General features: G+C 44.7%; 1 protein-coding gene across 6 annotated transcripts in view; it reads right to left on the bottom strand.

The window, feature by feature from the left end:
• The window catches only part of MICU3 (mitochondrial calcium uptake family member 3), an 84089-nt gene that overhangs the window by 33637 nt on the left and 34699 nt on the right, over nucleotides 1-15753 (bottom strand). For 3 of the 6 annotated variants that reach the window (XM_027853655.1, XM_027853659.1, XM_027853658.1), the window contains exons 3-7: nucleotides 15524-15555; nucleotides 12108-12186; nucleotides 9594-9641; nucleotides 5026-5108; nucleotides 1911-1982 (exon numbers count right to left, since the gene is read on the bottom strand). In XM_027853655.1, coding sequence (XP_027709456.1) covers nucleotides 1911-1982; nucleotides 5026-5108; nucleotides 9594-9641; nucleotides 12108-12186; nucleotides 15524-15555 — 314 coding nt within the window. Of the gene's footprint in view, nucleotides 1-1910; nucleotides 1983-5025; nucleotides 5109-9593; nucleotides 9642-11163; nucleotides 11986-12107; nucleotides 12189-15523; nucleotides 15556-15753 lie in introns of those variants that run through there. The other 3 variants (XM_027853656.1, XM_027853660.1, XM_027853661.1) reach the window with 3 other exon arrangements.

The raw sequence follows: 15753 nt of genomic DNA, 5'->3' as shown, positions 1-15753 counted from the left end.
TCTAAGCCCACCATTTGGTCCATGACACCAGAATGCATTTCCTATCTATGCATTAAAGCAAGTCCCCTTGTCACCTATGCTAGGTAATATCTTGTTAGCCTGGTTCCTGTGTCTAGGTGAAAGTAAACTCACACAAACCCCCCAAATTTAGACTTTTCCCTAATTATGAGAGGCCTGCCCTGGCTAGTTTGAATTCTTCTTTATTGCACTGAATATAATGCATGCCAGTCTTTGGTGGTTATCTGCCCTGGTGCTTTGGCCTCTCTTCCCTTTGGGGATGTGCAAAGGCACCAGGTCTAAAAAGAGGAAGACGAGGGCACAGGTCCCCATGAGCCTCCCAGACAGTGAATGGCTGGCAGGGCCCTGGATCTGCTTTAGTGGAGGAAATGAAATCTCACCCTCTTCAAAAGTCAGAGGAATCAAAACCATTTTTAAAGTATCCTCCTTGAGTGATGTATGTGCTTATACATACATACACACCTGGGCAGATATATGCACTCACATATCTATCTCTATATATCTGTGTTTTTAAAAATGTCAAAACACTGAGAGTAACTAGCAATCTGCAATTGTTTTTTATGAGGCTGCAGCAGGAACAGCAAGTATCTGTCATTTATACCACTAATGGGCCAAGTGTTGGCCCAAGTGCTGAGCCCTATAGACTGCCGTTCATCTCCAGCTTGAGGCTTTACACACATCGCACCCATGCCTGGAGTCCTTTTCCTCTTCAGCTCCTCCTAGGAGAATCCCAAGAAGTCCCATCAACACCCTCTCTCCCTTTCCCACCCGTCAAGAGACTTGGAATTCATCCTGCATTGGGGAAAGGAAACTCTGCCAGAAGGGAGACGGCTGCATTTTTTCAACTGTATCCCCAACATCCAGCTCCTGCCTGGGCTTTAGCAGACCCTCAAGAAACAATTCTTGAATTGCACTGGGGCAGTTCCTTGGGCTCTGGGGCAATGGTCTTTAAAGTGGGGCTGTGGCCTGACCCTAAGGGGTCTGTAATGAATCAGTCAAAGGGTAGGAAGATGGGCCATATCCCATGCCAACATCCTCATAATAGTCAACCATGAAGCTCCTTTCCAACACCACCATACCTCCCCATCATCTGTGACAACCCTATCCTCCCCAACTCTACCCTCCTTTCGCAGTTCTCCTGCAGGTTTCCAAACCCTTCTCCTGGTTGGAGAGCAACAGTGGCCCCTTCAGGGCAGTTGTGACTTCACCCTGAGTGATGCCATTGGGAAGATTACCCTTCCCAATGTCCTGCATGCCCACTGAGGGAAAAAGAAGTCTGGATGGGGGTAGATGATTCAGAAGGTTGGAGACCACTGCTCTAGGCACTGCGATTAGGTGTTATTCAGGCAAACTTGGCCTCCTATCTAACCCAGGGGCACAGTAGGAGTCTGGACCAAGAGCCTCAGAAATGGCCCTGGAGGCACAAAATGGATGCTCCCCCTGGGCTGGTCTGCCTACAGCTCTCCGCCCTTCTAGGCCCTAGCAGTCCTTGAGTTACTGCAGCTGAGAACCTCACCTTCTAGCGATGACTCACTGAGCTTGGCCGACATAGAACCTGTAACCAAGCTTCCAATCTGGCCCAGCCTGGGGGAGGCCAAGCGAGAGGAAGACTTTGGCAGAGAAAGCTCCCTAAATGTAAAATAAATTCATCTTCACATTTTTGCCTGCAGAAGGTCACATGCTTTCATTGATCCTGCTGCCACCCAAAACGCCTTAATGGCCCATCGATGTTTCTGGTGACAGTGACAGCCCCTCCCCATGCTAGATAACGAGGCTGACACCTGGTACCAATGCATGTACCCGCTGCAGCCTTGGCAGTGAGCAGGAGAGAAGGATGCTCTAGGGCTCAGACATGACCAAGGCCCAGCACAGAAGGGTGGAGGTGCCCTTACCAACAGCGCCCGCTTGTCCTCATCTCCTTTGGCTTCTCTCCTTTCATTTTTCTTCCTGAATATTTCTTGAAGCTGAAAATGATAAAAGTCAGATGTTACACTTCCTGAGGCCTTACTCTTTGTTAAGCATCTTCCCCTACCTGCTCTGATTGCACAGACATTCACCCTCCTTCTAACAGCCCTGGGAAGGGGCAGAACCAGGTGTTATCCCCCCATTTTATGGAGGAACAACTGAAATTTGGGATGAATAGTAATGGCATCCTGTTTTACTCGAGTACTTTGAATTGGACCAGCATTTCCCAGAATAATCCTTGAATCACGGAGTACAAGGCCTGTTACCCCCATTTTAGAGATGATAGTAAATTCAATGCATTGGAGGAATAGAAAGTGTTTTAGATTTGGGTTCAGAGGACCTGGGTGTCCTTCCTCTGGGCCTCAGTTTCCTCATCTTCACAACAAAGGGGAAGGCCCTCCCAAGCCCTCAATTCAACGAAGCTTTGGTTGTACGACTTGCTCAGGGTGACATGGCTCACGAGTGTGGACGTCAGGACTTGTGTGGTTGGGTCAGAGCTCTGTATAATATACCACACTGCCCAAGGGCCCAGCAGAGGTACCACAAGAAGCCTGGCCTCATGAATTCATCAAGCCCAGGTCATGCCCAACTAAGCGTCTTTCATTTGTCGACAAGGTCATTGGACTCATAGGCTAAGGGCATGCTCACAGATGGAGGTTGGCTACATTTCAGTAAAAGTCCCTAACTTCTCAGTGTTCCAGGTAACTATTTAGTACCATTAATAATGATCATGATAATAATAGCAGTTAACATTGGTATAGGGCCTACTAGGTGCCAGGCACCATGCTAAGCGCTTTATAAATGTTATCTTATTGGATCCTCACAACAACCCTAGGAGGTAGGGGCTATTATGATCCCCATTTTACAGACAAGGAAACTGAGGCAAGCAGAAGTGAAGTGACTTGCCCAGGGTCACCCTCCTGATTCCAGGCCCAGCACTCTGTGCACTGTGGTGCCCCCAGTCACCCATTAACTGCCAGGAAGGTATCAATTCTTCTTCTCCTTTACCTCAAGGTCTCTCCACAAGGGTCCCTGAAATACTAATGACTGTATTTCTCTATTGTTTAAAAAACCTTGTAACTTACCATTTTATAAACTATGATTAACCTCATTTGCACTGACATAATGTGAAATGTACAAAAACTGTGTCATTAGCTCTGAAGGAAGGCTGCCTAAAAGAGCCTACACTGCTGGTGATGAGCCTGGGGCCTTCCTGGGTCTCTCCTAGGGCTGCTAACGGAAGCGGAGGGGCTTGCAGGGAAGCTTCAGCTTTGTCTGCCTTCCTCTGTTAGATGCACTTCATAGCATAGACCCCAGGCGCAACAACAGCCATCATTAGAGCAGGCTGCATCTTGGAGCTGCTCAGAAGCGCCTTTGGATGGTCGTGGACAAGGAGGGCACTGCTGGCCCAACTCCAGGACTTGCCTGAAGGCTTACCCATGACACCTCTCCTTTAGGATGCTTTTTTTGTCTCTGGAGGAAGGGCCCTACTTACAGGCTCATGCGGAATCTTCGAACCACTCAGTTTTGGTAGGTTTTTCATTACTTAATGGTGCCCATAAGGAGCTCTCCGAAGAAACACAGCTATGTTGCAAAGTCCACAGTATGAGCCAGAAGCTATAGGCCGGTAAAATGCATTCTGGTGCTGTGTTGGGCATTTTGGTGTGTAATTAGTCCCCCCCCCCCCACTTTTTTGGTGAGGCAATCTGGGTTAAGTGATTTGCCCAGCGTTGCACAGCTAGTAAGTGTCAAGTGTCTGAGGCCGGATATGTAATAGGTTTTTAAGCCTATCAGTACACTAATTAGGACACAGGTGTAAAATTTATCAGCCTAGGATTTTAGGTCATTGGAGCTGAGACCAATCCAGAAGATATCATTGAGGAATAACAGTTGGGACCTAGTGTAAGACAAAGGAGAAAGCATCTCCTAAGATTGCAATGCTGGGCCATTTGGAGGAGGGTGAAGCCCTCTGCCAGTAGCACAGAGGTCAGGTTTGGGGAACAGGGGAGTGATGGCAAAGAACTTGGCTCGGGACAGCCTGCTTTGAGTTGTAATTGGACAAAGATTTGCCCTTTCAGCAGGTTAAGAGAAAGGGGAGTCAGTTCAAGAGAGGGACTTCTATCAACCTCGGAGACATGTGCACAAAGGTCCATTTTGTATGGTAACTCAAGTTGGAGGGGTGGCTGAGTTGAGCAGCTTTCATAAATCAGCAGAGAGTGAAGGGGGTGGTGGCAGTGGGGGGGGGAAGACAAGTGCCAGTGAAGGGGACCAAGAAAAAGACACTCGAGAGAATCCCACAAACTAAGGTCAGGACAGGTAGCCAGGAGAAAGGGCTGTCAAGAACAAACACAAAGGATTACCAGGATCACCTCCCTTCTCTGGGCCTCAGTTTCCTCTTCTGTAAAATGAGGGGGTGGTTTAGTGTGTGCATATGCTCTGACTCCTGTGATTGAGAGAGATCAGGTGTGACCCAGCAGGCATAAAGATGCCCCAAGGACACGATGGGATATAGCTTTAAAGAACAGCCCAGCTCGGGACAGAAGGGAACATGACAGACAAAAACAGCATGCACAGAGGGGAGGGCAGCCACTTTGCAAACATGCATCATACATGAGGCAAAACTGCTAAAAGCAATCTCAGCTTCACTGAGAGGCTACATCAGCAACCCAAAGACAGCCTTTTCAAGCACACAGGGTGAACCAGAAATTGTATTTCAATTTTCTCAGCCGTAGTCTGTACATGGAGATAGCAACATTATGTCTAAGGCTTCAAGAATTATCACATGTGTGCTCGAACATGAAGGTATCACCATGCATGTGTGCAGGGACGAAACACACACAAATGTAGAGTGTTCAAGCACATTGTAAACATTAGCAAACATGAAAAATCAGGGCAATCATTTCATACAATTGAGACCTTTCCAATGATAGGCCATATTTCCATTCATTTCCTTCCTGTTCTATGGTGCTGGACAGCATTCAAACATGAAATGAAATAATGAACTATTTTAACAACGATCAAAGGCAATACTAGTTTACATACCACCAAAAACTCCTTTTTATCCACCATCTCATTGCCATCAGTATCAAACATATTGAAAGCTATTTTAAAACCTGCGTGAGGTTCTGCCAAAAGAGTAGAAAAGGGATCCATGAGATCAGCACAATGTATCGTAAGCCATAAAATGCATGTCAGTTATGAGCAATCACTCATTTTCCATAGACACAGACTTCTAACCATCAGTTAGTTATCACAGTCACTGCACCGTATGCATTTTATGCATCTGTTTCTCTAAGGGATAGGATTCCCAGCGCTCCCCCGACCAGTCCCAGAAGACCTAGAATGAATCACAATGTGTTAATGAGGTGTTAAACAGAGACTTGGAGATACTGAAAGCCTGGGGAAAGACTCCTGTGAAGGCAAAGAATGGAATTTCTCTCTTCTTGCTATTCCACCCACAGTCTTGAAGGGAAGTCATTAGACCAGGAGGAAATACCGTACCTAGCAGAAAACTGAGACAAAGAGTCCAAGCAGGCATAGGTACAGAGAGACAGTCTCATGAGAGAAAAAGCAGCTTCTAGGAGTGTGAACTCTACCAATTGAGAGTGGGGCTATGGAGAGGAGCAGACCCTGAGCAAAACACAGCAGTCAAGGCGAGTTGCATGAGGACTCTATGAAGAGAGAAAGGCTTTTCATGTCCTTCAAGACCAGGAGTCGGGAGCGCCTTTGCCACACGTGTATACTACATATTTGCATCACTGCCATTTAGGTTTGTGGTTGTCTATGTTTTTTGGAAAGTGTACCCAAAGTTTGAAGAGGGAATGTTTTCTAATTATTATTCTTGCCATGTCATCTGAGGAAATACTTTTGCTAATAATTAATTGTAGTCTATTGGCTGATTGTTAATCAGAAGCACACTGGTAGGGGCTCATGAACTACACTAGTAGGAGTAGTCATTTCCAGGGTACCTTAGAACCTAAAGTGGTAGCCACCTTTTTGGTCCTCAACCTACAAGTATGAGTGTGAGTTAGGAAAGTAACTCAGGAGGGATGTTACCTTTCTATTTAGCATATTGGCAAATATTTTCCCAAGGGAAAAGTAACTGAGAACTATAGGAAAACAAGATGGTGAAATCAGAAGTTTTACAGATCATTTTTCCCAATTGCCATTTTATAGGTCTAGGTGCACGTACTCACATGCACTCACATGCCCTGAGCACGCACACACATATATACTTACATACACACTATTAACAGTGATACCTCTACTAATGAATAGGATGCAATACAGTGACATAGTTCTTTGTCAGAAATTTTATAACTACAGGGTAAAATAGTATAGAAGAATTGGACATCAGGTAAAGGTGATTATAGTTTAAAATCACTAAAGACTAAAATGATGTTAAATTTGGGGAATACCATAAATATATGTCATAGCTATTTTAAATGTACAGATAGGAGTATTATATCCATGGCATTCCCCAGATGAATATGCCTGTCTGACTATCTAGGAGATACAATGTCATGTATGGGAAATAGTGAGTGGCCCAGCCAGACTGGAGCTCATTCTACCTGAAATGAACCAGATATGAATATATAAAGAGTTTGAAATGCCAGATGTATTTGTATTTTATCTTAAAGGCAAAGGGGAGCTGACGAAACTTCTTGAACTGGGGATGATGTGGTCACACCTACACTTCAGGAAAATCAAGAGTTAAGCCTGGAGAAGAAAAGGATAATGGGAGAAAAGTGAAGGGGAGGGAATTTGCTACCCCTCCCTCCCAGTTTACATAGTCATAGGAAACAAATAAAAGAGGCAACAGGTATTAAGATGTTACTAAGTGGGGGGAGTGTGAACATCTTTCTCTAAGAGAATCAGAAGGAGCACCTTAATTGGCTAGGCTGAGCATGGGCTATGCCCCTGGGAGCTTTGAATAGTTAAACTCTAGCGAGATCAGTAGTTGGGGAAGGTGCAGGCCAGGAGCTACGTGTGGAGAAGCTAGAAGGATCTGTGTCCATACTGGCCACGCTTACTCGCTCTGACCCCACACACCTTTTAGCACAGGAACATTCCAATGCTGCTCTGTTTCTGTCACATGCCACCTATGGAGGAAGGGGGAGCAGAAGGCATTTCTTTCTCCTTCCCTCATCTGCTATGGTATATGCTAGGAGAGCTAGCCATCTAGAAGAAGATACCTTGTTTGAGAAGTTGGGGCACAAGACTGAGGCCTGATTGAGAGGGCAGAGACGCTGACTGCAGATGGATGGGTCTAAACTCCAGGAATCTAGCTGCCTAGCCTTGTTAAAATCAATGTAAAGGAAAAAGCCAGCGAAAGGGAAAAGGAGGCACTGGTGATGACATGATTGCCGAAAGAATCTTCAATGATTTTATTATAAAAATGTCCTATGAAAGAATGACAGCCTTCAAGACTATTTGTTAGGCTCCCGGTTATTTGTAAAAAGTTAATGCAATATTGAGCCAAATTGAGCTGAGGTCAGATGTGGCAGTTGATTCTTAAGGCTGGGATTCTGTTAATGGACCCCAGCACCAAGGAAGATGGAAACACTGATCCTGTACCCAGGCAGCCACCTCATCCAATGCCGAAGTGTTGAGAAGTTCCAGCAGTTAGGAGTCATCCTTCAAAGAAGTCAGCCTGAATGCCTTCTAAGACAACTACATTTAAAAAGGGGACCTCCCCACCCAGATTTGTCATTACCTGTTGCGAACCCCTTGAGACCGGCAATGGGAAAGGGCCCAGGCCCCCTTCCCCACCCTCCACTGTCTAAATATACATTGGCAACGCTTACAACTCCTGGGACCTTGCTTAAAAGCAGGCCCATTATAAAGACAAGCTCACTAAACTTCATGAGGGGTCTACTGAGCATATTCAAGACAGAAAGGAAGACTTTCCTGTTTTTGCAGGCATGTCTGTGCTGTTTCCTAGGTCCAGCGCTAAATCTGGTAAGGAAGATTTGTAAATACAAAGGGAAAGAAAGTCAGTGTCATCAATATTATTTAGCAGTGGAGAGAATAAAAGTAGCACAGAACAACAGATGGTAGCTGGAGGAGCCCAGTGTTAATACACATCAAAGAGTCACATTTCTAGAGCACCAGAAGGTTCAGGAAGCATGGAGGGTTAGTGCTACACAATCCACACAGGTGCGACAATGCGCCCCCCCCACCCAAGGGACAGTCTGTGCCCAGGCATAGCATTCTTTCTTGTCTGGCCACCACAGCTACACGACTGGTCCAAAAATGACCTTAGGCAAGGTGCTGGAAGGAGCCTCAGCTAGTCAAGCCCTTTCATTTTACAGAGGAAGAAATGAAGGCTAAATCACTCGTCTCAAGGCCCCCAGGTTGTAAGCGGCAGAGTTGGGATTTGAACACAGCCCCTTTGGTGCCAACCCAGCGTTCCCTCCACTCCACCATGCTGGTGTTCACAGCTCATGCTGCTTGTAGCTTGATTACTCATCCCCCCACTCCGCTTCTGTTCCTTACCTCAGTGGATCCGGTTCTTATAGGTCGGGCTACTCCCACTGTAGGCATTCGATTCCCCTGATTTCTCTGTATGCCCTAAAGCAAATCCTCCACTCATGCCTCCCTCCAGGGGCTCCCCTGGGTTTATGCTAGGCTATTTGGCAAGGTTCAGTTTCAGGGGGCTCAGAGGGCCAATAACCTGAGCAGAGCATCTGTTAAGTTGCAGCAGGTCTGTGATCTGCACAGAGACAGGCAAGACCCATTCCTCAAAATCATTAAAACATTTGAAGGTTCTGCGCTCCCCTCCCTTAGCACCCTCTCCTCTTCTTAATGGTACCCCTCATTGTACTTCCACTGCCATGGCCACTGTCCATCCTAGAATGATGGTAGGTGAGCCAGCTTTACATTAACTCACTATTCTTCCAACCTTTTATCCACTAAGGCTTCTCATGCTCTCACACCATCAATGTTTAAGACATAACCAAGCATAGCACTCTGGCACCTCCATGGCAGGCCACTCACAACAAATGGCATCTGTCAGATCCCATCCAAGAGGCTTTAACTGGCATAGATGCCACAGGGCAAGGCAGTCTCACCCTCCTGAGAGCCTCTTCGTGCCTTCCCTGCTCAGCATTTCCACTTTATCCTGTTTCTACATAGCTCCCTGCTCACTGTCTCCTTCATTAGGTCGTGAGAGCAGGGACTGCCTTTCAACTTTCTTGGTATCCTTAGCACTAAGTACAGTGCCGAGTACATAGTGGCACTTAATAAATGCTTGCTAGTTCTAGAATGTATATTTCTGAGTTCCTCCAAAGTGGGTGTCATTGTTGTAGATTCAAAGACAAAGAGGGACACAAGAGGGTTCCTGCCCTCTAGAAGACACATATACAAATACCTGTGATGCTGTATGTGAACTTGTGGGCTCCTCCCGTGGCATCCTCTGGGGATGACCCTTAGCAGTCTTGACCCTTTGCTTTGAGATCTGAATTCTACCATGACACAAGTCAGATGCCCAATGCTGTTTGGAATCTTACGTCTACACTGTCCTACCCACTTGGTCCCCCAGAATCCAGCTGTCATTAATAGGAAATTTTCACACTAGCAAAATAATAGATTGTAACAAATACACTTACTTGTTAGAATACATAAAAGAAACAGGTACTCTGTGTAAGAAATCACACCTGGGAAGAGAAACAATCATCAGCTCTGATTCATAGAGAATAAACACAACAGTTACTCTATCTTTCATGTATCAACATCCAAAGAGACATGACAATTCTGTAGCACGTGTAAAATCTTGGGTTAGATTAGAAGATGCTACTTCATGAAACTGTAACCAGAGCCACAAGGATTCTAATGTCTTATTTTCATAGACTCTTAGGTAAAGCTATGCCAAATTCTTCTTAATGCTTATTAACACAAATGGAAAGGCATGTTATGGGCACTGCTCGTATTATTAACCACAATTAATTAACTTATTAATATTCTCCCAAAGATCAGAAAAAGGAAGAATTATCCCATTTCCCTTAGCCTCTTATTAAAATCACTTTTGTGAATGGCCATCAATGTATAACTATCAAAACAAAATCAGCACAATTTTCTGAGACACTGCTTAGCTGTGCTCAGCCACTCCATAACGCAGGAGTAGACTAGCGACATGTTAGGTATGTTGCTCAGGAATGGGATTCCTATTGGGCCTCAGCCTGCAGCCGTCCCTCTCCGGGGCTCCTTCGTGTGCCCAAGCCGTGGTTTGGTATTCCTTGGGAAGGAGAAATGGCTCTTAAGTACGGTCTTCTAAAAAAGTGTGTGAGGGTTCAAGTAGAAATGTTTACCACATTTGAGCAAAGGTCTCTGTGCTCTCTGTGCTCTAGTAAAGATAAGTTTTCCAAGTAGTTTAGAAGCATCAGCCTGTGGCTGGGTTCTTGTTTCAGGGCTGCTCCAGACAAAACCAGGACCGGGGGCTGGATGGGCCAAATGAAGACTGAAAAACCAGACCCTGAAGCAAGCCTTTCTCTCTCTTACCTGGGGCTCAAATATTTGACAAAGGGGTGTCAAGCCTCATGACATCATCCATCAGTGTTTGGGGCTACCCCTTTTGTGGAGAACTAAAGCAATGATGAGGAACAGTGAGGCTTGGGAAGGGAGCTCACCCAAAGGCCTTGAAGGCCTTCTCTTCTCTCATTTGGATGAAAATATTATGACCTCTTGGCAGATAGCTCTGCTTGGCTGATCTGGGAGAAAGGTTCTGTTATAGGCACTGTGCATTGAGAAGGCCACAAGGATCATTCAGAGAAGAAGAAAAGCAAAAATGGACTGCAATGTAGGAAGGAAAGAAGAAAATGGGTGTGTGGTTGGCCAAGCTTGGGCTATGGGTGCTTGATCCCCTTTGCCTGGGGGCTATTTAGAACAGAGGCTCAAGAATTGGTCAATATCATGTCATCTGTTTGTTGCCTAAAGAGCCCCCAATAATGATGAAGGAAAATCTAGGGGCTCTTATTGACCCCAAGAAGGCAGACACTTGTGCAAACTCAGTCAGGTTCATACACAAGGAGGGTGCAGAGGAGGCATAAGATACATATGTCTGGGACCTAGGAGGGCAGTCACAATTTTACTCTAAGAAAAAAAGATTTGCCATGAGATATTCAGGGACAGACAGAAAAGAACAACACCAACTCTTCAAGAACACCCTGGAGTACCAGATACCTTCCAAGCTTCCAAGGCTGGAGAAACTGGAGACAGTCTGCCACAAGCAGAACAATCCTTTATTGCTCTGTGAGTCAGGAAGAGGGAATATTGCTATGTTCATTTCATGGACAAGGAATGTGGAGCACATGTAGTACAGAGCCCTGGGGAAGAAATTCTGACGAGGTTTGCTTTGAGAGCCTAAATCTGTCACAAGAACACATGTGCATCACAAAGAGCTGAACACACCTGAATAGAGACCATATGGGAATGGGCTATACTTAGAACATTTCCTCTACAAAGTCATTCCCGTGGGAAGATCTGTCTGAGCTGGGGCAGAGGCGACCAGCAGAGCCAGGAATCAAGATACAAAATGTATGTGGCAAGGTCAGGAAGAGGAGGCTAACAGCCCAGGGAGGCTGACGCAGGCCTGGAGTTTGAGGCTAGGGCAGGCAGAGGCCTGACCCTCTCTGTAGGACAGGGCCTGGGGTCTGGCTTAACAGCATTTCCTTGTTGCAAGGGAAGATGGCGACAGAGAGCTGAAAGCTGAGTGTAAACCCAAAACCCTCAATGAAACGGATTAAATTAAAGAGGATAAGAAGCTGCAAATTGTTGTGCTCTGTTGGAAGGACAATAAAGGGGATGGAGCCTGGAGAGAACATCTTCGGCTCACTGCCAAATGACTTTATCAAGGCACATTTCCATGTTCCTTGAGAAAACTTTCTTTCTGCATTGTGAAACAGCATGGAAGGAAGGACATAGGTTTTGTGAGAGTTGGCACAAATGATTCATTATCAGATGATGTTTTCTTTGGAGAAATCCTGGTCTTGATGCTTCTGGCCCCTTGAAGAATAAAGTTGAACTGCTTTTAGAGAAATATTCCCAAAGTCTGTCAATGTAAAACAATGTGATAAAAAAGCCAAAGTAATAAAGTACTAAAGATTATCAATTATCAATTAATTTACCTTTTTCCTTAAGATTTCGAAAAAGTTTTGATGATCCTTTCCAAGCTGGTGGTGTTTCTTTAAGCATTTCGTTTAATTCCTATAAAACATTTTAATTATTGAGCATGAGGCAAAAAAAAAAAAAATCCAACTCACCAAATAGGACAACTGGTTATTTAAATAACTATGTACAAATGTTCTGACTTAAAAAGATAGAATTTAAACACACACACACACACACACACACACACACACACCGTTTCTTAGAAAGTCTTTCCCTATTTTTTTTTATTATTATTCCCTACTGGCCACTAACAAGGGAGTGAAGCAAAAGTCTCGTCTACATCCACAAACTGAAATGTTGTGACAGTAGGTAAGTAAATGCAGAGACACTCCTCTTCGATGGTTACTGAATTCTGAGAAATCACAATTTAGAAGAAACGGCACCTATGGGACAGTTAGTTTCATGGTGACAATTTTACAAATGGGTGATTGGCCAGACAATGCTACCATATGGTTTCTTTTTTTTATTAATATTAAAAATTTTAAATTAATGTATTTTAAAATAAATCTGTTCTCTACTTCCCCAACAAATTAAAAAAATAAACAAACCCCAAATAAAGCTCTCAACACATATCTATGCAGGTCAGCAAAACAGATTTGCACATCAGCCAAGTCCAAAGATGTCTGTCTTCCTGCATGTGAAGTTCTATGCCCTCTCCTTTCATCAGGAGGTGTTTCCTCTGCGTTCTCTTGGATGTGTGGTTTATCATCGCATTGCACTGCACTGATCAAGTGTCTTTTCTCTGCAATGTTGTCATTGTAGAAATTGTTCTCCTAGCCCAGATCACTTTGCTCTTCATTTGTTCTTATCTCATTATGACTACACGCTGCCACGATTTGTTTAGCCATTCCCCAATAGGACACTCCTTTAATTTCCAATTTTGGGCTACCCAGTGAAGAACTGCTATACATGTTTGTACCTATGGATCCTTTTCTTCTTTTTTTGATTTCTTTGCTAGTGGTATCAGTGGGTGAAAGGGTATGCGTGGAGTTTGGTAACTCTCTAGGCATGCCTCCATTATGCTTTCTAAAATGGCTGGGCCAGTTTATAGAGCTGTCTTCAAGCACCAGTGTATGTGCTCTTCCCCAGATCCTTCACATTTGTCATTTTCCTCTTTTGTCATCTGGTGTGAGATAAAACCTTAAAGTTGCTTTAATTTGCATTTCTCTAATTATTAGTGATTTAGAGAATTTTTTGTATGATTGTTGATAGCTTGGGTTTCTTCCTTTGAAAACTGCCTGTTTATATCCATTGACTATCAATAGGGGAATGGCTCTTATTCTTATGAATCTGAATCAGTTTCACACACACACACACACACACACACACACATGTGTGTGTACTTAACTGTATTTTGGATGTGAGATCTTTATCAGAGAAATTTGTAGCAAAGATTTTTTCCCTTCTAATTTTAGATTTGTTTCTAACATTAAATCAAAATTGTCCATTGTATCATGCGAGATCCTATCTATAAATCCAAAAGGCCATGTGACCTAGGTACAGAAAGTCACATCATAAGCAAATTAGAGAAACAAGGAAGGAATTGCCTTTTGGAGCTTATCCAGTGTACAACTTGAAGTGTTGATCTATCCCTAATTTCTTGAAGACTGATGGACAGTTTTCCCAGTAGTTTTTCTCAAAGTCTTTCCCCCATAACTGAGGTGTTTAGGGACACTTATCAAATGCTTTGCTACTGTGCAGGCTGTGTACCTCATCTGTTTTACTGATTGACCAAATCGTTTGAGTGGGTACTCTTGGTACACCATATGGCTTCACAGGGTCACAGAGGATTTACTCACAATATATTAATGATGCCACTATCAATTACTGCTGCCCTGGTCGGTGTTTTGCTGGCTGTGCAGACTGCCCTCTGGCTCCTCTGTGATCAGATATGTTGGTGGTATGGCCTCTATATTGAAGACCACAGCAGCAGCCACTGGCCATAGAGTACTTGCCTCTTAGGATTCCACATAGTTAAGTAATCCCACAAATAGATATTAGTTATCTGGGAGGTATGGCTAGGTGATTGGGTGCTTTGGAATCCAACTGTGACTTCAGAGACTTCAGGGTTTGCCTGATTCCTGAGGTTTAAGGCTCTCATGGGGGGGCAGCTGAGTTATATTCTGCCCCTCAGTGTCTATTTAGTTGAAGGTAGGGGAGGGCTTTACCCCTTTCCTGAACCTGAAGGTGGGGTGGGGTCCTGAACTTACTTCGAATGCAGAACTAAAGAAGACCCTGTGGGTGGGTCTAGTTACCTGCTGATCTCACTCAACCTGAGGTCCCAGGGGGCCAAAAGTCCCTTGGGAGCTTCACTGAAAAGTTTACTTATTTCTAGTGCAGGAAATTCCTGACTTGCCGACAATGTTTGACTAAAGGTTTATGTCTCTGTGATAGTTTTTTTGCCATTCGGAAGGCTGCGGGTACCAGGACTCACTAGGAAGGGGCCTGCATTTCTTCAGGGCACAGCAGATGTGGTTAATGGCCAAAACCCCGGAGCCCACAGCTGCATTATGATTGTAACTCTGTCTCTCTCTCTCTCTCTCTCTCTCTCTCTCTCTGTTTCCTCCTTTCTTCCTCTCTCTCACTTTGCATGCCTGTCCCCTTCCAAGTTTGACATGAGCTTTTTAAAAGAAATGCATGTAACTTAGCTGCATCTTTCCCTGAGCTCCTCACTTAGGACAAAGGAATGGATCCTTTGACAACCTAAATTAAACCAAGTGCAGCTTTGTGAATGGGTGTCAGGAGAAATTGAGGAGGGCCTTCACCACACTGGGAGCCCAGAGACAGGACAGGGAGTATAAATGGATTTCGATCTGATTCACTGGAGGGAATCCAAGGGATCACAGACACACTGGAGTACTGAATGGACACATGTATCTGTGGCTTGGCTATCCTTTAGGTGAAAGTTTTGTCCCTGAATGCTTTATGCTGAATGCCATACCACAGTTCAAGCAGCTCCGCACAATTGAGACTGTTTCTCAACCTGTGGCTAAAGCCAAGAGAACATTCAGCCCTGCCTGCGGGTAGAAGCAGGTGCAGCAGAACAAGTCTCAATCTCATTGGAATGGATTGGGTAAAAAACGCAGGCTTTTTTCTTCTTCCTCCTCCTCTTCCTCCTCCTCCTTCTCCAGGACCACCACCAAACCCTGATACTTGCAGGCTGAAGAGAGGTTCTAGAACTCTGGAGGTGGGGGGAGGGGAGGTTGGGCTGTGTGGAAGCATTTGCCCAAGTCCCCAGTACGTTTCAGGGACCAGGATTTTCAGAGCATTTACACGTCTCTGACCTGCAAGACTATTTTTGTTCACTCTGAAACCCACCCACCCACCACCACCAAGCAGACCAAGTCTGAGCGATGCCCCAAATGCTTCTCACCTGTTTGGAAAGTGATCTCCACTGGTTAACACCTAAAATGAACCAAAAAATGAGGACATGAATGCCAAGGACTTAGAAGGCAATGCTCATTCAAACTGTGTGGCAATAACAGCCAGCGTGAGCTTTGATAACATGCTTTCTTTTGCTTTTAGAATCCACTCATAACTCATTGTCCTAGGAACAACACTTTTTTATTACATGTTTAGGGGTTGCTTTTAAAAAATCTGTAC

This window comes from Vombatus ursinus, unplaced genomic scaffold (genome assembly GCF_900497805.2).
Source record: "Vombatus ursinus unplaced genomic scaffold, bare-nosed wombat genome assembly UNPS02010193.1, whole genome shotgun sequence".
NCBI classification, from domain to species: domain Eukaryota; kingdom Metazoa; phylum Chordata; class Mammalia; order Diprotodontia; family Vombatidae; genus Vombatus; species Vombatus ursinus.
Note: the sequence above shows the minus strand (reverse complement) of the source record. Positions and strands in the feature narration are given on the sequence as shown.